General features: G+C 30.7%; 2 protein-coding genes across 2 annotated transcripts; one reads left to right on the forward strand and one right to left on the reverse strand.

The window, feature by feature from the left end:
- Window positions 1–2,704: 2,704 nt before the first annotated feature.
- LOC108335480 (AT-hook motif nuclear-localized protein 23) lies at window positions 2,705–4,218 on the reverse strand. Its single transcript, XM_017571501.2, has one exon. It carries the CDS (start codon window positions 3,763–3,765, stop codon window positions 2,956–2,958), a length of 810 nt encoding a protein of 269 aa, XP_017426990.1. The 5' UTR covers window positions 3,766–4,218; the 3' UTR covers window positions 2,705–2,955.
- A 17,674-nt stretch (window positions 4,219–21,892) lies between these two features.
- On the forward strand, window positions 21,893–23,460 carry LOC108335512 (probable transcriptional regulator RABBIT EARS). The gene has a single exon (XM_017571536.2). The coding sequence runs from the start codon at window positions 22,032–22,034 to the stop codon at window positions 22,773–22,775; it is 744 nt and encodes a 247-aa protein (XP_017427025.1). The 5' UTR covers window positions 21,893–22,031; the 3' UTR covers window positions 22,776–23,460.
- Window positions 23,461–27,719: the final 4,259 nt, after the last annotated feature.

Raw genomic sequence — 27,719 nt, forward strand, 5'->3', positions numbered from 1 at the left:
CTAAAAACGTGGCTATGTTTAATTACTATATATATAATTAAATTTCAAACACATAAGTAATATAAAATTCAACTGCTATAAAGTATTATTTTATGGAAATATATAAAAGAAGTTGACAGCTTAGAAACAAATGGGTATGAACATTTGGATGAAATATTATATTGTATTACGACTCAGTCAACCTGATTCCTTCATCTAAACCTTATTAAATATTTTGTTAGTTAATAATTAACCACACTTGCACCAATTTGTTTATGTTAATTGACAGGAAACAGGAATCTTTCTTCCCAACTACCCTTCAGGTGTCGTATACCTCTTATGTGTATTCTTGGATTCGTCGTTAAGCTTTATCATTGTATTATAATTAAGATTTTCATAAAATTGGAACATGTTCTCTCAAGATAAGGCCATTATAGTTTTGGTTCGATTATTTCTGGATACTTATGCTATTTAATATAATTTATTTAAAAGAAAAATACAAGTCCGAATAGCCGCCACTGAAATAACTTTAAAATCTTAAAATATATATCCATCAATGTGATTGATCTCACACTCTGAAAAATTAAAGATGGAGTCACACTTTATCCAGGAATAAAAAAGATGGGGAACACATATACTTTAGACCAGAAATAATGTTAGGTTTCTGACATGGATTTAATTCATAATTGCAAGGGCTATGTAATTTGAAATGTATTTTCTTTTATGTATAGATAATATTTGTATATAGATTGAAAAATTCTAAGTTATTATGTATGATTTTTATTTCTGGATAAATAATATAACACGCTCTGAAAAATAAGAAAAGTTTGACTTTTAAGAATTCCAGATCGTATGCTAGCTTAATTGGATGCTTAAAGTCAATGACTTTGCTTAAAGTCAAGATGGAGGTACAGTCAAATGTCTGCATTGCAAATTGCTTATGTTTTTCAGAACCTAATTGGAAGTGGCCGCAACTGGATGGAGTTGAATTCCGTAGTAAAAATTGAACACTAAACGCCCCAAAATTGGAATATTTCAAGAGTCATAATTTTTCCAAAATTAGTATAGTAGAATTAGTCTTTCAAAGTTACACGTTTTAAGTCTTAGTGAAAAACAGCGAAAAAAAAGTTACATGGTGATATTTTTATAAATAATTAAAACTTATTTACTATGAATTATATATATGCAAAACTGTTTTTGAATTAGGATTTTAGACTTTTTTTTTCTTCTCATAATTCTGTCCTTTTCTCTTCTCGTTTCTTTCTTTGAAGTGAAAGGGGACGATAATGACAATAATGATTGTTGTATGGGTGTTTGATAAATAATATCAACGTGGAAGACAAATTTCTTCATTGAACACTTGAATTTCTTTAATTGCAAATTGGGTCTAACGAATTTTTCCACATGGTATCCAGTGATTTCAAGGGAGACCATCCCCATGGAAATAATTCACACAACACATACTTTGAATTATTTATGTCTTCAGCGCCGAAAACCTAGCCACCTTATCCAACAACCATTAATGATTTGCAGATCTATGGATAAATATATACTTAATTAGGTCCGACTTCTAATTAACCCCTTCAAGCTACTCAATAAATAAAGGTCATATATGGTAAGATCAGAGTGATTCCGGCCGGGAAAAAGGGCTTATAATGCAATCAATGACAATATCTTCATAACTATAGCATATGCCTACCCCTTCCTAACCATTTAAGATTATCTTTAATCAAATATGAATTAACCAAAATTAATATGTTGTAATCACCATCCCTCACACCAGTGTGTTTATGGAGCTTTTTTACTAGAATTTGATTTCATCACCATAAGATTGATTGCCCAAGTTTTTAAGTTAGTGAGTGAAATGTTTTACGAATCCCAGATTATCGGTTGAGTTTTTAAGTGTTATTTATTCTATGTTGAGTCTTTAAAATACATTGATATTTATTAATATATTAAAATAATTTTTAATATGTTTCAAAACATTAAAATTAGTTTATATAACTGCATTTTAAAGACTTAACATATCATAACACTAAAATCTTTACAAAGAATTCAAATTCATGTTTTACCACAAGTAGTTTATTAGTTATCAGAAGCCAGCAGAAGCTGCTGTTGATCACATCTTCCATACTATAATCTGGATGCGAAATTAAGGTTGATACATTTTGCAGGTTCAACTAATTCCTTAGAGGAAATAAGGAACCAAAAGCAACTCAAACTTCGGGTATAAATAAAAATAAATCAATATATTTTTTTAAGCTCATTATGTATCTTCTCTAAACCTATATAATAACATTAAGGTTTAATAATTGAAAGTTCTTGTAATCTATAAGTTAGTCAAAGGAAGTCACGTTGAAATTACTTTATAAGATTAATTGAAGGAAACCAATTTTGACTATTATAGTCACACAAAAATGACAGGGGATATGTTTGCATGCATAATAGTTATATGAATTTGTGATTTCTAGCCACGATAATTCAAATTTAAGCTTTTTATATATCATTAGATCTTGTTATAACTAGACCCTAATTTTCATAAAATCCTAACTAATACATACAATTAATGTTATGGTATGAAACAGGAGGCTAGCAAGTGCATATGGTTGTTTCAAATCTGAATCCCTCAAATTAAAAGAAGAAAAAAACGGAACAACTAATCAAGACATTATATATCAGTCATATATCATATACATGGCTCCACAAAAGAGAAGGATCTCAGAGATAAAATGGAAAACCGGTTACACTAAAAAAATATAACAACTACAACAACACACGTCCTTCGTAGCAGGAAAAAAAACAGCAACTGTAACACAGCATATATAAATTTGTGTGAAGTACATGAAATGGCTGACCTGAATTGAACAACACATCATCATCGATAGGCAACATCTAATGATAAATCAATTAATCTCACATTAGAGTAAGATGTAAGAGACAGTAACAAAGGTTGAAAACGACTCCGTTTTGGAGCGATCAAAATGGTGAACGTGAACCTGAGTTTCCCGCCCAACCATCCACCGGGAACTGAACATTCATGGGCAAACTGAAGAAAGGGAGTCCCGAAGAAGGATCGGGAAAAGGGTTATTGTTAATAATATTATTACTATTATTTCCCACACCGGCACCACCGGATATCTGAACCTGTTCCTCTTCTTCTTCTAACGGTAACCGTTCATAAGCCACGTTGGTGAACGACGCTGCGATCACGATCACCGGTCCCGCCGCGGTCAACTCTCCCACCACACTCCCACCCACCACCTGCCCCTGTCCTCCGGCCAGGTATACGCTCAGACTTGTTGCTCCCGGTGGCGCCGGCGGAGGAAGGAACGATCCCGTCAGCGACAGTATTTCGAACCTCCCGTGAAGAGTCACCACCGCCCCCGACGCCGCCGGCTGCCGCAGGGTTACATTCGTCACGGTGCCGCTGCCGCTCAAAATACAGATCCCGCGTTGCCGCCGCCGCGCGTAACTGGCGACGCTGTCGAACACGTCGCAGCCGCTGCCCACCTCGAGGATGTGCGCGCGGAGCGTGTTGGCGCTCTCCCTGGTGATGATCACCGGCGGCTTCGGCTTGTTCTTCGATCCCGCCGGCCTCCCTCGCGGCCGCCGCCCGACCACGTCGCCGGGGCTGGCTTGTTGCGCCCCATCTTCGGTCGAAAAAGGGTCTGACTGTCTGTCGTCTTCCTGAGGTTCGTGCTGGTGGTGTTGTTGGTTAAAGTCTGGTCTTTGGAGACTTTGAACGAAGCGCGAAGCCGTGCCTAAATCCAAACCAGCCATAGACATAGACGCATGAAAGGAAGAGAGAGGTATTGAATTTTTGTTGAAAGAAAACAAACAAAAATAAAAAATGGTAGTTTACCCTTTTGGGGTGTCGATAATAATAAATAGTAATACTAGGAGCGTGTGTTCTTTTTCACTTGCTTTTGTTTATGGTTTTTTTAAGGAAAAGAGGTGTTATGTAAAGAAATAAGATAACGAAAAAGAGGACAAAGACGATGAGAAGGAAGGAGGGAGAGGTAGCTTGTAGAAGAATTGATAAATAGAGAAGAGAAAGAGAATGAAGGGAGGATGGAGTGCAGGGAAAGAAAAGGAAGAGAGGAAGAAGAAGAAGAGGAAGCAAGTGAAGGAAGAGAGAGGAGACAGAGACCTAAAACGCAGTCATTTGTTTGGACAACAAAAAGTTCAAGGAATGGACGTAAAATAATACTAATTATTGGGTGACAAATTCAATCTTCCTTATTCGAAAGGACGATGGTGGCGTGGGAAGAATAGGTTGCAAGTGATCGTCACTCCATTTCCCGGAGCGTGCGTGGTACGCGATCCTAAATTCATTATTGGATAAATTAGTGTTCTCAACTTTAATTACAAATAATTCTTCAACTAATAGATTTGGGTAGATAGATAGATAGATACCCCTTACCCAAGTATTCAATCCCAAGCTTGCTGTGTGAGTTCTCAAGCTGGAATTTGGGAACAACTTCGTTCTAATTAAAATTAACAAAGCGATAACCACGTTAGGACCTTCTGATTTATAAAAGAAGAATGAAACCATAATTGTAAGTCACTAGACATGGACAACACTGGTGTTATATTTCATTTGTCCGCCCATCTAACAACAACAACTTTGCCTCGTCTTCAATCCTTGGACCAACAAACCTAATGAAAACATTAATCAAAGGTCGAATAATTCACTTCTCTGCAGGGACTCATGCAACATCATAGTCGTGGATGCGACTTTAATAAAAATATGATTGTGTGTTATTAATAAAAATATGATTGTGTGTTATTAATAAAAATATGATTGTGTGTTAGTTTATTGAGAAAGAGGTTCACTGTAAAACATAATACAAACGAGATTTGTGTTGGATTGATACCATTTTCTATCAAAAAATCTTAAAATAATTGATATTCAACTTTAAGTTATATTTTACTTTCTTATAAATTCTCAACATTATACTAAACAAAGCAAAATATTCTGCGCGATTTATCAATAATTGCATTCTAATATAACCCTTCAATCAAACATAATCGGTGACAGTTTGAGAAACTCCACTTGAAATGCTCTTAAACTCGATCCACCACACTATCAAAATGAATTTCTAATGTTCTTATTTTAAGAAAATTGCAAAGGGAATGAATTACAAGACGTGATGAAAATTGCCCTTAAATTTTAATAACTACATTTTTATTCTTATGTTAAATGTTTATCCATTGAATTCAATTATCTTAATTCCATTTCATACTCGTAAGATATATTAGGTACTTTTTGGATGGTATCATGCATTATAAAGTACTATAAAACGAAAATTACAGCAGTAACATTTATCATGGTCTTTATCTCACCTAAATTTCTTACTTCAAAATATATCATAAAATGTTCATTTGTATAAAATTAAATATCGGTCAGTCATCCACATTTTACATATTATATACATCATTTTTAATTTTAAACTGGTCAAGTGTTATTCCAATATAATAACAAATCATGTTGTCAAAGATTTATCATTTTTAATATATATGCTTTCTACTATTTTTGGTGATAATTTTCTAATATTCACAACAACATTGGTATAGTTTTCGGTAAAAGATTTTCATCTCATAGAATACCATCCAAAAAAGTATACATTTAGTGTCATTTTTTGACCCGTGCTAATAAGTAAAAATCAAATTATACCCCAGTAGGTTTAACATTGATGCTTAACTTATGTTAATTTACCATTAATTGTTAAATTAATTTTTTAATCAAAACAATTTAACATCAGTCAAGTTGCCGTTAATGTCCTTTTATTTTAAAATTTATTTAATTTAGTATCAACAATATGATATATTTTTAGTATCATGTGTCGGTTTGTACGATGCTAATGATATACTTAAAAAAAAATCTTGTACAAACACCTTCCTTTTTAACAAAATGAAATGCAAACAATTAAGAGAAAATTGTGAATGAAAGATATGTGTAAGTGAAGATGATTAGAGTGGGTACATGAGATGGGTATGAAAAAATTTATATAAAAATTGAGAAAAGAAAATTATGACTCGAAATTTATTATCTTTAAATATAGGTCTTTAAATTAAAAATATTCTATGACTCTTATTCATTGTTACAAAAACTCACGAATCCAATAATATATATAAGTGTTGACTGAGCCTATGATAACTAAAATAAATATAAATACAAAAATTAATATTTAGTGTCGTGATAAAGTTGACAAAACTAACTCTATTAATGTTCCACAGTAAACAAAATTTATTAATGTAATCTAAATAAATGCTATTCTAACAATAACACAAATATTTATTTTCTAAAAAATATTAAAATACTTTTACGCTTTTATTTTTATTTTTTAAATATCTTTTTACATGTGTTAGAATTGGCTTAACCAATTATATTAAACGAAATTTATAAGCATTTTAAGTTAACACTAACACATATATTTATTTGTTAAAAAAATGAAAATAATTTTATATCTTATCTTAAAAAATTAACTTTTTTTTATGTAACGTAGAGAATACCATCAAGAAAACAAAATATTTTTTAAAATAATGTTATATTATTAAAAACATCTCAACATTTTATAAGGAGTCAATAAAAAATAAGTGAAAAATATTTTTAAATTACGCAAAAGTTAATTCAAAAGGGTTATAAAAAAATTAATAGAAGGACAAAATATTTCTGGTTCACAAATCACGACAATACTTAAAAAATCTTGAATCTATTTACACAACTATAGTTTTTTAAGTTTATTAAAAATATAGTTAACTATACTTTAGTATAGTATACTCATCTCTATACACAACTACCACAACGCCTACATTCGTTGTTGAAATTTCAATACATCAAGTGTTTAAACTCAATATATTTTACCTTTTTCACCATGAAACAAGATGGCACATTATTATAATCACAAATGTCAAACCTTGAAACAATACAAGTATGATATCTAAAAAAAGTGGCTAATTAGTCAGAGACACATATCTATCTTATCACAAAACTTAAATTGAAAATTAAATCCGAATTTGTCATATGCGTAGTCAAAGAAAATGCATGCCGACATTTCACTTTATATATCTATATATATACTATGGTATTCGAGTATTTATCTCAAATATAAGATTCGTGGATTTAATATTACTATTATGTAATGGTAATGAGAAAAAATAAATCCCATATGATATTAGTGTTATATTGTTTATTTGTACAATTTTAAAATGTAAATATCAAATTTGTTTTATTTATTTTTTCTCTTTTTTCACGCAAAGTTGATAAATCGATACATCTTCTAAGAACAAAATTATAAATATAAGTCCAATCACAAAAAGATTGATACAACTTCTAATTTAAAACCAAAACATAATAAATTTATAAATTTGTTTTTTATAAGATATTTAACTTTTTTAGATTTAAAGGGAGAATTGTCTTCACATTTAGATTTTTACCAATAATATAAATATAAATAAATTATTCAAAGTTAAACTTTTTTAACATCACAAGACAAAGATTAAGATTGTGTTTGGATTTGAAGATGAATTGAAGAAAATTGATTTGTGAGAAAAATGATGTGAATACTGAGTTGTTTGAATTAAAAAAAATGATGATTAAAAAAATTAAGAAGAAAGTTTATGTGAGTTAATGAATGATGTAACAAATTTGATAGATTACAAAAATATTTTAATTATTATTATTATATTATTTTTTTATTATTATAATTAAAATAAAAACTAACTTTATTTAAAAATAAAATTATTTAACTTTGGTGGCAAATCACTTTTGTGTTGAAGAGAAAGTTAAAACCAAAAGAAAAAGTTTTGATTTCCGTGAGTCTTTACTTTCTCAATGATTTAAAAGTAGTAAAAAAATTGCAGAGAAAAATAGAAAGAAAAATATCAGATGAATAGAATGTGTGGATGGGGTTAGCTGAGAACAGTTTTGCATGAATTTAGGGATCTTGTCTTTGGGAGGTTGACTTGACATGAACCACGGTTTATGTAATTTAAGTTGACCGGGTTAGATTGATTGGGTTTACTTGGAAACTTGAACCGCGGCCACCAAAGTTACTCACTCCACCACAAAATTCTAATTACAATTATTAATTACTAATTAATTATTAAGAAAGAGTGTGGAATGATGCAAGTGGGTGTGCTGTGCTGTGGTTGTCACTTCAACGTGTTACTTAAATATCTATATACCCATATTTACCCACTACTCACATTTTACTTATATATAAAGTCAATAATTAATAAAAGTTACTATAAAATTTTACTCATATATAATTTTTTATTTATATTTTACCTCTTGGCAGCTTAAAAATAATAAATTTATTATAATTAAATATTAATTTAGCAAAATATAATAGCTATAAGGTATCATTAAATGAGTTAAGCATCGTATTTTGTAAAAGCAAGGTTGTTAAAATATAAAAAAACTATCACATAAGCTAGTTATAAGAAAGTTTGTTTATAAAAATAAATAAATTATTAAACAATATATTAAGTACGGTAAATCAGTAATAATTGGCCAAAAGGCTTAGGACATGAAATATAGAAAGTAGATTTAAAAGGGTTTCCTTGGAATCAGTTTTCCAGCTTTCCTTCTCATTGTTGTCAGAAGTGATTCTATCTTTCACATAATTGCCGTTTACATTTCCTGAAACGACAATTTACCAACGAAGAAATTTCAGTATCAACCAATCCATATACATCCATCGGAATTGTTCAAACTGTTCTTCCACATTTTCTTATGTTTTAACGTGATTACACCAAAAAATACAGGGGAATTTTTTTTACCCATTCTTCCCAATGATCCTTCTATAATAATTTACTTAAGGTAGAAAGGCAGAATCTACAAATTAGATAAAAACAACTATTATAACTATACGAATTTATAAATAATATGTAATCTCATAAAAACACTTGATTAATTAAATTGATTGTTCAAAAAACAAATTATGTCGTTTAGCGAAACATATCCTTGTTACATACAGTCACTGGACGTTGGACTGTCTAAATGTAATCATAGTTTTATCTTGATTAAGATGTAACTAATAATTATTGCCTAGGTGAACATTCAAAAGCATGCGTGCAATTTTGGTACTTCTCAGAGACTTCGTGCTTCCTAATTGTTGCTAAAAATAAACACGACAAAAGGAGATGGATTGAAAGAGAAATTATCTGGTTGGATGTTTGATGTTGTAAATTTAAATTTCAAAATAAATAAGGGATATATAGTTGTTTATGTTTTAATTAAGGATTTCGAAATAACAATTATAAACTATAACTGAACAATAAAAAAAAAAAGAAGAAATTGCCTCAGCTTTTTACTTTGGCATATTTGACAAGCAATCAAAAACTGCATGCATAAGCTGATTAGCGTTATGATAAGGCTTGCTGGTAGACTTCTGTTTGTGTTCGCTCGGTCTATTTCTTTTTTAAGCGCTCTGTAAACCTCAACTATTTATTTATTCTTAATATCACAAAAGAAATTAAAACTATAAAAAACAAAGTAAAAATAAATAATCGTGATAAAAAAAATATTTTATTTGTGAAAGATTGGTGTTTAATATTATATGGGTTATTCTAATTTTACAATATTATTATCATTTGTTTTTTCTTTTATCAAGAAAAAATTAATAAATAATTTTATCATTTGCTCTAACCCTTTTAAAACATACACCAACTCCTAAAATAAAAACTTTTCATAGAAATCACAATACATGTTGTTTCGAGTCAAGGACTATTAAAAATGTGTAATCTCACGCTCAAGATGTATATACCTCAACGTGAGGGGGTGTGTTGGAAGTCTCACATCGACTAGAGATAAGGCCAATTCATAGTTTATGGTACAAACTTTACTCTACAAACTGGTTTTGTGGGTTGAGTTAGACTTAAAATCTACTTCTAACATGGTATCAGAGTCATGGTTAGAGTCTATCCTAGCGATATTTGTTGTTTATTGGACATATTGTTCCGCTATCGGGCCATTATTGGACCACCCATTATTGATTAAAGATAAGGTCAATTCATAGTTTATAAGTAGGTGCAAACCTCACCCTACAAACTAGTTTTATGGGTTGAGTTAGGCTTAAAGTCTACTTCTAACATCTGTGCTAAATTTGATGTCAATATATATCTAAACAAAGCATTAGTCATTGTGTGAAGCAGGGAGAATTCTTTGCGTTTGTTTGGTTGTGGAAACTGTGACAATACTCAGTAATTCAGACCCTTGAATCACTTTCCTGGGAACTTCTTGGTGTGTTACTTCACGGTTTACCTGTGTTGTTCCAGTAGACAATACTATTCATAGTGAGAAGTGCATAAGCCGATATTTTAGAAATTATGACAACAAAATACAAGATAGAGAGGTTCAACGGGAACAATTTCTCGTTGTGGAAATTGAAGATAAAGGCAATTTTGAGAAAGGACAATTGCATAGCTGTAATTGAAGGAAAACCCGTAGAAATGACAGAGTAGAAGTGGAAAGAAATTGCAAGGGAGATTTGGGATCCCCTCATAAAATTATATGAGGTGAAGTCTCTCCACACAAGAATATTCTTGTGAGAAAGAGTGGAAATCTGGTAAGTCATAAAAGCTCAGAAGATCATGACATGTGCTTATGGGAGATACGTTGCAGAAAGCTAATGCAATGGTTGCATTGACAAGTCAAGAAGAAACGATGTTGACGTGACATCGTACTTGGACATATGCCAAAGTGAAGTTTGCAAGGCGGAACGTAATCTGTACTCGGGCTTAAGAAGGTTGTTTTACCTTTATGCGAGCACTGTGTGATAAGCCAACAACATAGATCGAAGTTTGCAAGTTTGACTGCCAAAAAAGAAAACACAAGAAGACTTGGTTCATTATGATGTAAGGGAATCACCAGAGTTATTCCTAGGAGGAGCAAAGTTTATTCCAGGAGTTTGTGGGTGTATTACATCAAGAGGAAGTCAAATGTGTTGTTATTACTAGTTTAAGAAAACCAAAGCACGAGTAGGGCTTGAAACTAGGAAAGAATGAAGTGTTTGGGCTATGCTAACAATGTGAAGGGGTATTGCTTGTGAGTTCCACCGCTCACAAGGTTATTGTTAAGCAGGAATGAAATGATGCTCCAACCAGAAGGCTTTGAAGAACAAGAAAACTTGGTTTACAGGTTGAACAAATCTCTATGCGGTTTAAAGTAGGCGCCAAGGTGTTGGTATAAGAGATTTGATTCCTTCATTATTAGCCTCAAATACAACAAATTAAGTTCAGACCATTGTACGTACTACAAGATGTTTGAGGATAATGATTTCATCATTTTGCTGTTGTACGTGGATGATATGTTGGTGGTAGGCTCCAACAAAGTTCGAGTCCAAGAATTGAAGGAACAATTGGCTAGGGAATTTGATATGAAGGACTTGGGACCTACAAACAAGATTTTAGGGATGCAAATTCACCGAGATAGAAAAAGATAGGAAGATTTGGCTTTCTCAGAAGTAAAACTTACTGAAAGTCTTGCTGCGCTTCAACATGCGAGAGTGCAAGCCAGTTTTACCCCATCTCCTATCAATTATCCTCAAGTATGAGTCCTAGCAGTGAAGTGGAGAGGATGGAAAAGTCTCGAGTACCGTATGCATCGGTGGTGGACAGCCTTATAATTGCTATGATGCGTACAAGACCAGACATTGCACAAGCAGTGGGAATGGTTAGTATGTTCGTGGTAGGATTAGGTGGAGAGCAGTAAAATATTGATCAGGTGTTGCATTGCGTTTCGGAGAATCAGAATTAGGTGTCAAAGGTTATTGGCATATTTACGTTAGTTCGATTCTACTGAAGTTTATCAGAAGAACAAGCAACAAGAAGGCAAAGATGGTGTGAAGATTTGATTAGTTTCATCAAAATCTTCAAGTGGGAGATTGTGAGGAATGAAGTCCCACATTGGTGGGAACTTGTAAAGGGGTATGGCTTGGTGGCTATAAAAGAAACCCCTTGCCCCCTTTGTTATATATCTCATTCTCTCCTATTCTCTCATTTTTTGTATTTTCATAATTATGAGAAGTTTTGTATTGAAAGAGAGAGGTGCTGTAAATTTCTTCCACCAGTATAAAATTTCTATTTTTGCCTATTATCAGTATTTTATCTTCTCTATTTAAGTTGTGTGTGCTTGTGCTGTATGACTAATACCCAACATTATATTGATCTAAGCTGACTTCAGCCAATAAGGTAGCTTCGGAAGGTGAGTGAAACCTGGTCTACTATGTTTTGTTTACATATTGGTGGTTAATATTTACTTTTTTTACACTTTTATTTTTGAGCCGAAAAAACTTTTTTACTTCTTTTCTTACATCAATTACATATAAAATGAATTTAAAACAGTGCAAAACTTATCTTATGAATTTATTTAGAGAGATTGAATTAGTTTTAAGACAATAATTATTTTATAAGATTTGTCATATAGATTTTTTATCCAATTTAATTATTAATATTTAATATATATATATATATATATATATATATATATATATATATATATATATATATATATATATATATATATATATATATAACTTGATGCAACGAAGATCATGTAAAATGGGTTAGATTTAAAATATATTAGATAAAAAAATATAAATAAATGATTAGGAGTTATCATAATTAATTGAATTATATGGACCTATCGATTAACTATACTATATACCAATAATTGAACTTTTTAGATTAATGAATTGTACTATAGTTCTAGAAAACTTGACCTTTAAAACTACTTTATTTTATACCTTTTACTTGTTTAAGAGTCTTTAAAGTTACAATTCAGTTTGGTTATTGACAACACTACCAATCTTTGGTAGGAGTTACTCAATCAAATTTGGTTGATTTTCGATTGAAGCTGACTCGACCAAATTTCGATCGGGACAAACACAATTGAGTTTCAATTGTGACTTACTAGTCGAATTCAGTCAATTTTCGGTGGAGGCCTATTCGGCTGAATTTTGGTCAGACAAACATGATTGAGTTCTTGCCATGGCCGACTCACTCGAATTTGGCTAATTTTCAATTACGGTCGACTCAATTAAACTTTGACCGTGACTCTTCCGAATGAATTTGATTGATTTTTTGGTCGAGGCAGAATTTGGCCATATTCGGTCAGACTTACTCTACCGAGTTTCATCTATGATCGTCTCAACATTTTAACCGACTTGGCCTATCTCAACCCTTGGCCGAACCTAGGTCATCTCAATCTTTAGTTTGATACGACTTATTTCAACCTTTGACCCAAGTTTATCATCTTGAACTTTGACTCATGTTAGTTTGTCTCAATCTTCGGTCTTGTTTGACCTTCTCAACATTTGGTTCGACCTGATCTGTTTGACCTTACTCATTTTGAATTTGGATTAAATAAGTTTGTCTTGACTTTCAGTCCAACCCAACCCATCTCAACCTTTGACCTATTCCAATCTATTTTAAAGTTGTGTCTGAATCAAAATAGAAAATAAATTTTAATAAAGTGCAATTTAACAGAAAAAATATTATTCAATTTAGTTCGATTAAATTAATTTTTAATTCAAACAAATTACTTTTTGTTCACTACTTTATCGGTATTAGCCATCTGTAAAAGGTGTTTGCATAATACAAAGTCAAGACTTGTTTATTGTACTATGCCTCGTGACCGACCGGCTGTCGAGTACACCAATAAGGAAAGGTAAATATCATTAATGGCTAATTAATACATTTAATGGCCATATTAAATGCGAATATACGTTATTTATGATTGATTGACAGGACATATTGCACAAGAATATGATATTAATGAATAGTTAGCGGGTATGTTAGCAAGTATTATTGGATTTATTGTCATATCAAATATGAATTAATGAGCTTAATTGCTATAAACCCTATAAATATAAAGTTAATGTCGAGGAAAAGGGACCTATGATAATAAAATATAGTCCCATTTATTAAACCGTTCCTAATTTGAGCGTCAGAGTGTCTTTTGCAGTTACCTCCCCTTCCGCCCAAAGTGACAATCCATCAATAAGCGAAACACACAAATCGAAGGTTAGTGTCTCGGTCTCATAAACCCTACCGAAACATTTATGAAAATAAACAAAGATGAATAACGTAGAAAGAGGTGAACTCGAGGAATATGAATTAGGAATTAGGAAAGGCAAGTTCCCTGAAATTTAGGCTTTCTTAAATTGTGATGCAGTCACGCTCAATTGTGACCTTCCAACAATGGAGGCAAAAAAGAGGACGAGGAAGAGGGAAGAGGATTGTTTCTCTGTCATAAAGTGTACAAGAGATTAAGGAAATAAAAGAAGGAAAATCAAACAACCACCACCACCACCCTTGACATGATCATCATGATTGAACCGTTCCAATTCTAATCCATCCTTGGAAGGTCCACTGCCACCAACTCCCATCACTCACCTCTTCCTACTTTGTCATATCAGCCATTGTCAAACTTCATGTCAAACCAATATACATATATGTACATGAATTGTTCACTTTACCAACATCATATTTAGACACTTTTTGAGGATAACGATGTTTCTGCTCTGTGATATATCCATACTCTATCTGAATAACACCATCAACGTTAATTGTGATCACAAGCTTAACCGTGACGCATTCAAACCAGTAGAATCACAACCCAAAGATCTTCAAAAGGGTACGATTGAAGGAAGAAAATGGATGATAAAACGCAATCATGCTTTAGGTTTTAATTTATTTTTTCAACCATATTATAATTAATTAACCGGTATTCTGTCGTTTTAATTTTTTTGCTGTAAATGAAAAGTCAAGCAGTAATATTTATGTAATATCATTCATTTTCGTACGTTAATTAAGTAAAGGTCATCAAATATATGATCCTTTCCGATATTTAAAAGTGGTATCTGTAATTTTATGCTTACGTGTATGATGTGTTCATTGCAAACAATACCATTTCTTTTCATTTAATTAATGACGATTATGACAGTGGCTACAACTCAACTTACACTGAGGGTCATGGCTTTAATTAACAAGGCAAACGATTTATTAAATTAATCCCTTTCGGGTTTTTCAAAGCAACTGTTATCTCTGATGCCAATTCACACACTAAATTGTCGTTTTTTTAAACAATACTATAAGTTAAACATCGTTAATGTAATATATAATGCAAAGGTTAACATCGGTTTCGTAATCTGAATTCGGAAGCCAAATAGGTATTATTAACTTAACGTTATAACACACTTAAATCCGAGGGCTTACCTAAGCTTTAATTTTTTTATTAATATTTAAGAATTAACTTATTTTTAATATGTTAATTATATGTCATATATAGCTCAATGCATTAGTATGCCATATACTAATTAACTCTTTGAAGTAATTTTTCTATATAAAAAGACACAACAATAGGCAGTAGTTGGTATTTTATTATAGGTTTAATTGCTTCCTTTGTCCCCAGTTTGGTTGAATTGTGTCAAATTCATCCTCATTTTTAAAAAAGTTTCATTGTCGTCCTCACGTGGTATAAAAGTGTCAATTGAATCCAAACATAGAAAAAATTTGTGTCAAAGTAGTCATTTTTCCTATATCTCTGTGTCTTTCTTTCATATGTCACTTCTCTAGAGCTATGAAAAGCCTTAAATTGGATAAGGTAAAATGAATATCTGTACTTGATTGTATGAAAGGAAGACACAAAGATATAGGAAAAATGACTACTTTGACACAAATTTTTTCTATGTTTGGATTCAATTGACACTTTTACACCACGTGAGGACGACAATGAAACTTTTACACCACGTGAGGACGACAATGAAACTTTTTTAAAAATGAGGATGAATTTGACACAATTCAACCAAACTGGGGACAAAGGAAGCAATTAAACCTTTATTATATGTGTTTCTTGTCTTGGTCATTATTGGGATGATAGAAATGCCATGCCTACCTAGGATATTTTCCTCTTTTGGATAAATCATCATAAAAATACCTAACATAAGTATCCAATGCTGTTCTGTTATAATAGAGAAAAGAAGAACAGAAAGCCGTGTGAGCTGACCAATTCAATATTTCTGTGGCAAAGCTAACATAAAATTCATCTTGCCTTCGTAATAATTTTTTTTTACCAACAATTAATAACATAGTTCAGCATTATTTCTAAAATACAATGGCAAAAATTAAATGTATTGTTTTTAATTAATTTTCACCTTATATATCTATATATTAATTTTTAAAATACACTTGTTAAATTATAATTTTTAAATTGTAATTAAAAACGTATTTTCATTTTAAAGCACTAAGGTATGTCATTGATATATAAGCTTAGCATATACATTTCATTGAATTGAGATTATCATAACTTTTCATTGGAGGAATTACTGTATGTTATTGCTTATAGTTCAAATATATCAATTACTGTTTTTAAAATTTAATACGGTTTTCGCAATAAACTGAATTAAGTGAAAAAACAATATGCAACATCGAATTACATATGCAAATTACTATCTCTAGATTAATTTTATTTACAAAATTTTAAAAAATATATATTTTATTATTTTTTAAAATTTTGAATTGCTTTTTTATTTTTTGAACTGAATTAAAATGACACCCGTATTTAACATCGAATTCAACCATATTAAACTTTTTTATTTATTTTTCAAATGGTTAAATATATTTTTATTTTTTAATTTTTAGTAAAAATTGAAATTAATTATGATAACTTTTTGGGAAGTATATCAAATCGTTTCAAGTAATATAGAGTAAGTTTATGGTTCTCCCAAAGCATTTGTACAACACATCACAATTCTTCCTTTTATAACTCAATTAGACATCAAAATGAACAAAAAACACAAGAAACTCTTTTTGGTATTTTATCAAACAATTGGTGAACAAGAAATTTATATTGAAAACGTTAGAATTGAGTTTCATGAATCATATGAAGATAAAACTCTGTATAATATATTATTATTTCATTCAAACATTCACATCATGACATACTAGTACTAATCCCTTAACAACTAGTCTAAATTTATATATCAAAATGTTAATCCCTTAGTCACGCTACAATTTAACGTACAATTTGCATTAAGTTTAATGCTAAGAATGACCAAGTTATTGAGTCTATCCCTATATCCCAAACGCTCTGTCTATGTCTATGTTTAAAGTTAAAAAGAACAAATTTCAATTTTCACTTCAAATTAATGAATAAAATACATATTTAACCATTTTTAAAATATAGTTAGTTCAAACTGTGTGAATGTAGATTTTTTTTTTCCTTTATTAGTACTACTTATACAAGAGAACATTTTGTAAACTCTATTAATTAGATTTGTTCTTTGACATAGTTCACATAGAATTAAGTTGAATAAAAGAGTTAATTATTTTAACCTTTTCGAAATGGGAAAGAAAATAGAGATTCAAAAGAAAATTAATTGTGACGCGAAAAGGCAATGATCCATATGTGGAACTATAGAAACAAATCCAAATGCAGAACCTATTAATCCAGCCCATTCTGGGCCATCATTTGGAACAAAAGTCTGCTTCATTGTAACACATTAATGGCCAACTTGTTAACAACATAATTTAATAATCTAGTGTTCCTTGTTCTTTCCGAGAAAGGGGCCACACTTAAAAAAAATCATTATCTCGCCTGTGGTTTATTAAAAAGTATTAAGCACGATCAAACCAAAACACCATCATTAAACAGTGGACCACGTGGTGATAATGACACCATATTGTCGTTTTATTATCATAATTCATACGGTAGACCTTCTCAATTTGTAGGTTATTTACGTCGTTTGTCTGTTCACACGTGCAACAGTATTCTTATATTTAATTACAAAATAGTTATTTCAATAGGCTCGAGAAACTGAACTCATTATGCACTTCATTTAACACCATACATGTCTATTAATCTTAAAGCATTTCTTACTTAGAAAGTATGAATGTGGTTCAACATACGTTTACACGCTTTATAATCAAATTTACTCACAAATAGGGCTTCTGAAAAATTTTCAAACTGCCGGCCCTTACACAATAAAGAGACATAAAGGGTAAAAAGCCCACCACAAACTAAGCAGAGGCTATTGCTTCCTGCTTTCCACAATTACTAACTACAGCTCCAAAATACTTAGAATTACTTCAAAAACTTTATTCTGAAAATCTCAAACTTATTCCAGAATTTAATTTATATATACTGTAAATTCTATTATAGAAATATTATTTTAAAATTTGTGTTCTAGTTCGATAGTTTTGCTGGTGTGCACGAAAACATATTGTGAGTGCAGAAGTAAAAGTCCGAAGCAGAACAAAGAAAACATTATAGGTCCAAACAAAATTTGAGTGTTTCTCCTTACATCACTCTACAATTCTTATTGTATCTTTATTTTTTTTTTTAAATTCTAAAACTACCATGTATATTTAGAAAAACCTTACATCTCATTATTTTTTTTAATAGATTTCGAAATTTGTTAAAGAAAAAATTTTCAACGAATTTTTGAAGCTTTCAACGAATTTTAGAATTTTTTGAAGCTTTTGAAAAATACTTTAACGAATTTAAAATTTGGTGAAAGATATTTTTTTAATAGATTTTGAAATTTATCAAAAAGATTTTTGAATACTTGAACGGAAGAAGGTTATTTTTAAAATGTAGAATTGCTTGTATAAATGTAAGGTGATGTAAGGAGATACACTCGCAAAGCTTCAATACAATATCCAATCAACTTGAAAGCTCATTTCTGTTAATGCCCCCAAATTGTGTGCATTAACATCCCGTCTTTCCTGAAATTTGCTTTGACATTACGTGCCCAAGTTCAAGTTATAAATTAAAAGTAGTATGAGTACGCATGAACTAAAATAAGATTATTTTAACTACAAGATTTTTAACTGTCCATTTTTAAAGGTAGATTTTTTTCCATCTAATTATCTATTAAGTTATGAAATGTATTATTAATTTTCTCTCTCTTTTGATATATAATTAAAATTTAGGAGAAAACGGGAGACATTGGCTTACTTCATTTTCGGGTAACTTTTGGACTTAAACACTATGCGGGAACAAATAATAGCATCGATAATTATGATAAATTGGAGAGGAAAAAAAATGAGTTTAAAGACGAAATCGCATGTTAATTAACCGAGTGCATTAGTTTGAAATCATTCCTTAAGAAACATTAGTTTTTAATCTGACAGAGACGTATGCAAGATTTGTTGTCATGCAAGTTTCCAAGAATTGTTCCTTTTCTTCTCCTTTTGTCTTCTTTCTGAGCGACCTTTATCATTGTCTTTTATTGGATTAGTATTAATATGATATCACATACTCATCGAAGTGCAAAACAAGCGATGGGAGCTGGGAATTGGTGACACCAGCCACGAGGAATATACTTCCGAACGATAAGGCTAATAATCCGATAAAGACACATGCTTTTTTAATTTAAAATACTCAAACAATTCGTTACTCACTAGACTCAGAGACAGTGAAAGAAATATAACATTGCTTGTAAACGTAGCATTATACTTGTTCAATAAGTAGGATATGCAATTGTTTATTTAACTAATGAACGTAACATGAGTTGTAGTGCAAGTCAACTATAAATTAACTAAGGTTTCATGTCTGTCTGGGAATTTAGTGGCATGGACTAGTGGGACGACACAAACAATGACACCACAACGTATGGAAGTTGTTTCTTGGTATGTTCGTAGGCGAAGAAAGCTATGTCTTCTCTTCAGGAAATGTTAACTTCTTCATCAATTGTCCCATATGTGTCTGGTGTCGTAATTTGTTAATTACTGCACTTTTGATTTTAATCCTTAGAGGTTTTTCTGCTGGGGTTGCGTGTTAACAAGGAAGAACCTACAAAAGAGAGCATTAGTGTTGCTCTTTGGTTATTTTATAAAATTATTCATTTACTTTATTCCTCCATATACAAAGACAACCAGCAAAAAAGTTCTCTGTCTTTTAAATATCAATATTTTTTTAATCCACAGTTTTCTTTATTAAATAAGAAACCTGTATGAATTTACGGGACCGAGAAACTAATATGTTTTTACGCGTCTTTCTTCTTTTCGAAAGTTGGGATTGTCCGAGCTGCTTGTCTTTCTTCTGCCTAAATAGTTCGGTTGACTTTCGTTTGGGCCGTTCGGTCACGTCAGTCTTGGCCGATCGGTTGCCTTCGAATTCGTGACGCTCAAGTTAGACGTGAATCTGAAGAACCTTGGTTCTTAGTTGAGTATTTAGTGAACGTACCTGACTCTTGACCTTTATTTATAAGTTTTCTCATGATCTAATCTCATAGAACCCAATAAAATATAAACAAAATTACCTTAAAATTCAGTCAGTTGCTCATAAACAGTTTTATCAATATTTTTAATCAGATATCCTTGATTATTTTATCTTCTGTTGGACTATTGGCCCAATAACTTTAGACATTGGCCCAATTTCGACCTATTATTTGATAAAACCATTTGACCTGATTGACTGGCATTTTTACTGTAGCTAGACCAAACAGTCTTGAATGAATGGACCGAAAGGTGCTGAATATTAACCGTTCGGTATCCACTTAATAATTTTTTAGTCTCATCTTCATATTCTCCAATCATAGTCATCATAATATGTTTCTTAATTATTTTAAAGCTGTCAAGTATGACTTCTGCGTTGTGTCTCACAGCACAGCATAGCAAAACTTTCATGCAGACACAGTACCAGTACACTGCATGCATAAGTAAAAATAAATAAAATTCAAGATTTATTAAAGTAATAATAAATAATAAAATTTTCAATATTAGATCATATCTCAGATTTCACAGCATATAGTGAACATACATAGCATGAATTAAGGGACTGTGATGGTTGTTGATCTAACACCAACTGTGATATTGGAAGTGGGAAAAGCCGATACCTCTGAACACTAACGTTTTCACTCAGAAGGTATATCTTCTCCAATATGATGTGATTCAAAATCATGACGATTTTGATTACTTTTACATAAAAGATTGGTTAAGATCGTAAACTAACAAATTCTCCTGAAAAGGAGAGAGCTACAACTACATCAGCAAAATCTTATACATGTCAGAGCGATGAAAAAGTTGGGTTTATGCGTCTTTTTGAATGCAGAATATAAATATTTTGTGAGATTTGGGTGGAATGTCTCAGTTGCTGTTTGGGATTTCACTATGTGTTGTCCAATATGCAATCTTAACATTTTCTGGTTTACCATGTAACTAAAAGTATGATAAATTTGTTTATTGATTGAGTTGTTTTTTAATATGATGTGTTACTAATTTATTAATTTGTATATGACTGATAAAAGATCAAAGGCTTTTTGTTCTAATTCGTGGGATTTATTAGAAGTTTTCAACCTAATCAAATCATTAAGGCGAAGTAATGAAAGCAAAATTACGTAGTTATGGCTATATGTTATTTGCTTCACTTAGTGTATACATGTTTGGAATTTTATTGAGGATGTGCGACTAAGGAATAAAGCTATTTGCGACACTTTGATGTTGGAAGACTCACATTCTTGAAATGACGTTGTTAAAATCAATGTAAAGAATGTGACAGTGACAGTAACGTATCATTAATTAAAAGCATTTTTTTTATAAGTATTTTTGAACGTTTATATAGTTTGGTTTATAATTCAAATTTTAAAGTTCTTAAGAAATTATGACTGGTTATATTATTATTTCTTTAAAATGTTATTGGTTTGGGTGGCAGTTTAATTTGTTTGTAATATCCCTTTGATTTGAGAAATGTAAGAATTTGAAGTTATTCGGAGATACAGCGTGAGATATTTATGTGGCGTAGAAGCCAAAGGAACAGAAATTGTCCATAGCAAAGGTAAAAACCAGTTGTGTGGACAATAATAAATTAATCTACTACTACAATGTCAATCTCACTATGTTCCAACTGCTTACTTCAAACATTGGTGATACATTCGATTTGATGTTTTAAAGCTTAGTTTTGTCTTGACCCAGCTGTTTAATTACCCCCATTCCCCTATTTAACCAAATTAATTTGTTTTTAATCTTGCTCAAATTTCATCCCCATCCCTTCTATCTATCTCTTTATCTTTCTATCTATCTTAAATGTCAGTGACTGTACCATGGCTGCAGAGATTGGCCTAGTCTCCATGACCCAGATCCAAAAATTATCACAATCCCAACACCCCAAAAAACAACAACCTCAACCAAACCCTAACATCACAACCACCACCCCCTCCTCTTGGATGTGGAACCCTAGCCAGCAACTGCACCACCAAGAAGACGACGATGACTCATGGGAGGTCAGAGCTTTTGCAGAAGACACAAGGAACATCATGGGAACCACATGGCCTCCACGCTCCTACACCTGCACATACTGCAGAAGGGAGTTCCGCTCCGCCCAAGCTCTCGGCGGCCACATGAACGTCCACCGCCGCGACCGTGCACGCCTCAACCAACCCCCTCCTTCCTCCACCGCCATCTCTTCTCTTCCCACTTCTTCACCCTACATCAACATCCCTCCTCAAGACCTTGTTGCAAATGCTGGGTTATGCCTCCTCTACCACTTGCCACCAAGCCCTAGTGCACCACCCTTCTCTAATTCCCCCTCTACCAATACTCTTTCTTCTTCTCCCTCTCCCTCCACTCTTCTCTCTATCTCCTCCTATCCTTCAACCAACTTTCTGATGCAAACTTCCTTTAATTTTCCTGGTGCACCCTCGACTGGGATCAACACTGCCACTGTTTCCTCTTTCTACTCCAGCAAAGTGGAACAATCGGCAACTTCTTCCTCTTTTGCTGCCGGCCACCTCGAAGAGCTTGATCTAGAGCTCCGCCTCGGCCACAAACCAACACAAACCTCATAAATCTTGCCCCCAGAAACTCAAAAATATAAATAGATATAAAGGTTAAACCACAACCACATATAGTGGTATTAGCAAATGAGAAGAGAAAGTAAAGTGACTAAAGTATTGTTATTTCGCTGATCTCCTTCTTGGCTGTGTGTCTGGAAGAGATCGACAGTGATGTTATTTGATGATGTTTGTGATATGATAGCATTACCATGTCCAGATTTGGATAGGCCTGTGGGTTTTTGTTTTGGGTTCGATTTTGTTATTTTTGTTGGTTGATCGATTTCATCTGTGTGTGATTGTTTTTTGACTGAAGGTGCAGATGGAGGGAGGAGCAAGCTATGGGTGGGGATGGGAAAGAAGGAAAGAGGCACCACATGTAAATTTTTCAAAGAAAAAGAAAAAAATGTAAGTTGGTATTAATTTTTGGAGAAATATTGGCAGTAATTATGGGAGGAGATTAGGGTTTCGGAGTAAGACACTGAAAAAGGTTGCAGTGAAGTGTCATTTTCTATTTTAGAGTTGTCTAAGTACATACATATATGTCTGTCTGGGCATACATTTCCGTGGGGATTATTTTCCATCCTTCACCTGTTATGTCATTTTAGTAATATATAATATTTTCACTGTTCACACCTTTCTGTTTAGACAAAACTGCAAACTTCCCACTGTCATTTTGTTCAATATTTCTTTTGGTTCATTACTGATAAATTCATTTCACCTGCCTCTGTATCTATATATTTATTTGTACTGAGCTTTGTGTAAATATAAAGAAAAATTAAACCTCCAAATGTTTCTAATTCTAAGAGATGAAATACTACAAAACTTTTATGATTATGGAATATTGACACTAAGATTTAGGAAAAGCTACTATGTTTGACTTGGATTATATATATAATGTGAATTATACATAACATATATATTACTAATTGAATTTTAAGTTTTTAATCGAATTTTTTAATTTTTTAATTGAATACTTTTTAATTTAATTTTTTCGTATTGTATGACTTTTGTTATCATGACTTCTTATTACTTATTTGCCTTCAAGTGTTAAAACAATGAATTTGTAATTAGTATAAAACAAAACAAGATTTATTAATTTCATTTAAAGTGTGTTGAATAACGACAACAATAAAGTAAGAAAACATGACAGTAATAAAACTAGTCTTCTTATCTTAATACGATATTATTTTATATTAATCACAAAATCTTAAATTTTTTAACAAATATATATAAATAAGAAAAACAAGATAATAGTCATATGATCAAATTAATAAAAAAAATAACACAACAAAATCTCAAATAAAAAACATAAAAAGTTTGAGTACTTAAAACAAAAATAGAATCTAAATTATCATTATATATATATATATATATATATATATATATATATATATATATATATATATATATATATATATATATATATATATATATATATATATATATATATATATATATATATATATATATATCAAACTTAAAACTTAATTAAGTTTTTTCTATCCCTCTATTTCATCCACTCAGTAAGTCATTCCTTAACTGTTTTCCTATTGTATAAGAACATTGTTAATTTCAAATTATTTCTAAGAAATCTCTCAAGAAACCACTGATTAAGGCACACACTTTATTACTATTAACTATTAAATTTGAAATTATTTAAAAAGAGTTAATTAGCTGGTCTATTGTTTACCAGTTAATAAATTAGTAGTTAAGTAAAGTTTAAAATTTATTTCATTTTAAAATAAAGATAGGTCATCTTTTTTATTTGTGAAATATCTCAGTATACTATTCATATCAATTGTAAACTTTTTTTTCTAATCCTTCTACCTATTAAGTAAGAAAATATTAAATACTTGTAAGACACCATTTGCCTTTGTATTTAATTCTTTATAAATATCAAGGGATAGCATTATTTTGAATATATGTACTTTAAAATTTTTATCTTTTAAATATTTCTATTTTAAAAAAAATAATTACTTTTAATACTTTGATTATTGTATGATTTATATTTTTATATAAAAAAAGTTGTAAAAGGCATTATAATTATTTTATACAATAATAAACATCTTATAAGAGATAATTTATCGGCTATATTATTGATAGTATAATTTAATATTATTCCACCCCAATTCCATAGTAGTTATATATAACCATAGCAAAAATTACACTCAAGTTTGTACTAGTATTAATTATATTTCTTAATTTTTAAAGAAAATCCTAAATTTCATATTATACTTTCCATGGTGTTTAATATAATAATCAAATTATTTTTATAATAGATATTAAAACAAAAAATATTGTTAAATTATTTTAATAAAAATATAATTGCAAAATTAAATTATTTTTATAATTTTATTATATATAATTTGTTTTGTAATTTTTATTATAAATAATCATTTAAATTAAAAAATTACTAAAAGAATAAAACCGAAAACCGAAATATGCACATTAAAAAGAAACCGTACCTTAATTGTATAAATAAATAGTTTTCTTAATCTCAAATTAATATTTTATATTTTTAGATTTGATTTTGGGATGAGTACTTTTATAACCTTACTCCTCCTGTTGATGAAAAATAGAATTCCACTATACATTAATTAATTTATTATATAAAAGGGTAATTTAAAACATTTTAATATATATCTTTTTAAAACGAGTGTCAATGTATGCATTAGGGAAGAGTAAATAGATTCAAGATTATTTTTTAAGAAATAATGTATACCATATGAATGTTAAAAGTAATTTAAAAAGATAAATTTAGTGCTACTCTTTACATTATATAATTAATTATTTTAATATTTATTTCATAAAAAATTGGACAGGGTATTTATTATAAACAACTTTAACTGGTTATTTTACTGATATAAAGCCAATAAATAGTTATTCTTTACTATCCTTGTTTTTTTCAATTGTCATCATTGTCATTGAAAGGATCAACCGGATACGGTATCATTGAAACAATAAAAGCCAAACGGATTAAAATATAGTAAAATAATAAAGGAGAGATGAATAACATACTATATTTTTTCATAGAGTTTTTTTTTCTTTCTTTTTTACATTCATACATTTTGTTTGTTCAAGTCAGAAAACTGAAATAAGTAAAAATGAGTAAGTAAAAAAATTATGAAATAAAATGAATTCAGTTTGAGAAAACATAAAAAATATTAACATGAATGAAATTTATTATAATATTACATTTTAAAATAACTAAAACGATCTCTCTCTCTCTCTCTCTCTCTCTCTCTCTCTCTCTATATATATATATATATATATATATATATATATATAAATAAAATTTGTAATTTCTTGAAATGAAAATTATGAATATATATGAATTACAGGGGGAAAAAAGTTAGGTGGGAAAATATTTATATGATCTACAATTATAATTAATAGTTCTTGGATTAAGTTATCTTTACATTGTTAGAGTTAGTTTCAAGTATCATCCACCAAAATTTTTTTCTTTTGGCATAAATGGTGTAAGATTCAGATTATTTCATCATTTATTAATTATTTCCCACTGCAGATCATTTAAAAGACTTCTCCGTCAAAGCACTGCTCTATATATAAATAAAACAAATGAATTCATTTATAATTATTCACTTCAATATATATTATTTTAAAAGTTTTATCATAGATTAGAATCCAAAAGGATGAAATCCCAACTTATTCTTGGAGTTAAAAAATCGAAAGAAGATATAAACATGTGTTCAAACTTGAAAGGGAGAAAAAGCTGCAGAATTGTAGGTTTTGTAGATTCTGCTCCGTCCGTTAAGACAACAGATGCTAACTTGCTTGTGATCCTAATTGTAATGTCTAAGCATCCTCTTTAACAGCAGCTACAAATGCTCTACTCCATAGATTTGCTCCTATTTGGTAGCCTCTAAAATGCAAAATATCAGATTCACCCAAAATAAATTGCAAATAGTTATAGTATATATAACTGTTATGCATTGAATTACTTTAAAAATGACATTTTACATGACTTTTTGTATTGATAACATTTTTTTTTTCATTCACCTCAATCAAGCTCAAAATAGGATTTCAACTCCACAACACGAGCAGTGTACTGACCCATGGTTTTGACCAACCGATTTTCCGTGAATTACATAATGGTATATGTGTGAGTGAAGGAGGCTTGGGAAACTGCAGCTACTCAACCCTTTGAGAGAAGCTTCATTTTCATCGAAATGGTGTTTATCATTTAGTTCCATGTTATAGAGTGTCATCACTGCGAAGCAACTCAGAAGAGAGATTAAAGTAATGTAACAGTAGTACAGCAGAACTGTAGTATTAGGCAAATGGGTGGCTGTTGGTCTGTTTCTAAAGCTTAATATTTGTCCAAAAAATTAGTACGTAAAGAAAGTTCCTATTATTTATTTATTATTTAAATTTCATTTAGAGAAGTTAATTTCATATTTTATATTTAGGTAAATTGATTAACATTATGACCAGCTTTAATTCCACTCCTGTACTTTTCACTGCTAGGGTGAAGTTTACAGAAGTTGAATGTAAATTCTGATAGCGTGTTAACAATAGATTGCGCCTCATTTTCAGATAAATTGCCAATCCTCTTTGCTTAGTTGTCCCCCGGTAAAAAGACAACAACAGATGCTTTAGAGACATAATTTTAAGGAGAGAATCATGTATTAACTCAGCATAAAAAAGACATTTACATCTCATAATCAGGATAAAAAGACAAACTTTACAAAATTGGTAGGCTTCCACACCGAAATCCATTGGAGAGGAGTAGTGTTTTTGGAAATAGTAATGTGAAATGTTACAAATATAAATTTTTTAAAATTGGGTAATATGTTTAGTTCAATAAATAAGGAGTAGCATATGTTATGAGTTCATGTTATTAGTTGACAGAAGTATGATTTCTCTCTCTTTTGTATTTGTTTCTGAATGGGGATGTGGACAGCCCAATGCATGTCCACCAAACATTTTCCTAAA

Source organism: Vigna angularis, chromosome 10 (assembly GCF_016808095.1).
Source record: "Vigna angularis cultivar LongXiaoDou No.4 chromosome 10, ASM1680809v1, whole genome shotgun sequence".
NCBI classification, from domain to species: domain Eukaryota; kingdom Viridiplantae; phylum Streptophyta; class Magnoliopsida; order Fabales; family Fabaceae; genus Vigna; species Vigna angularis.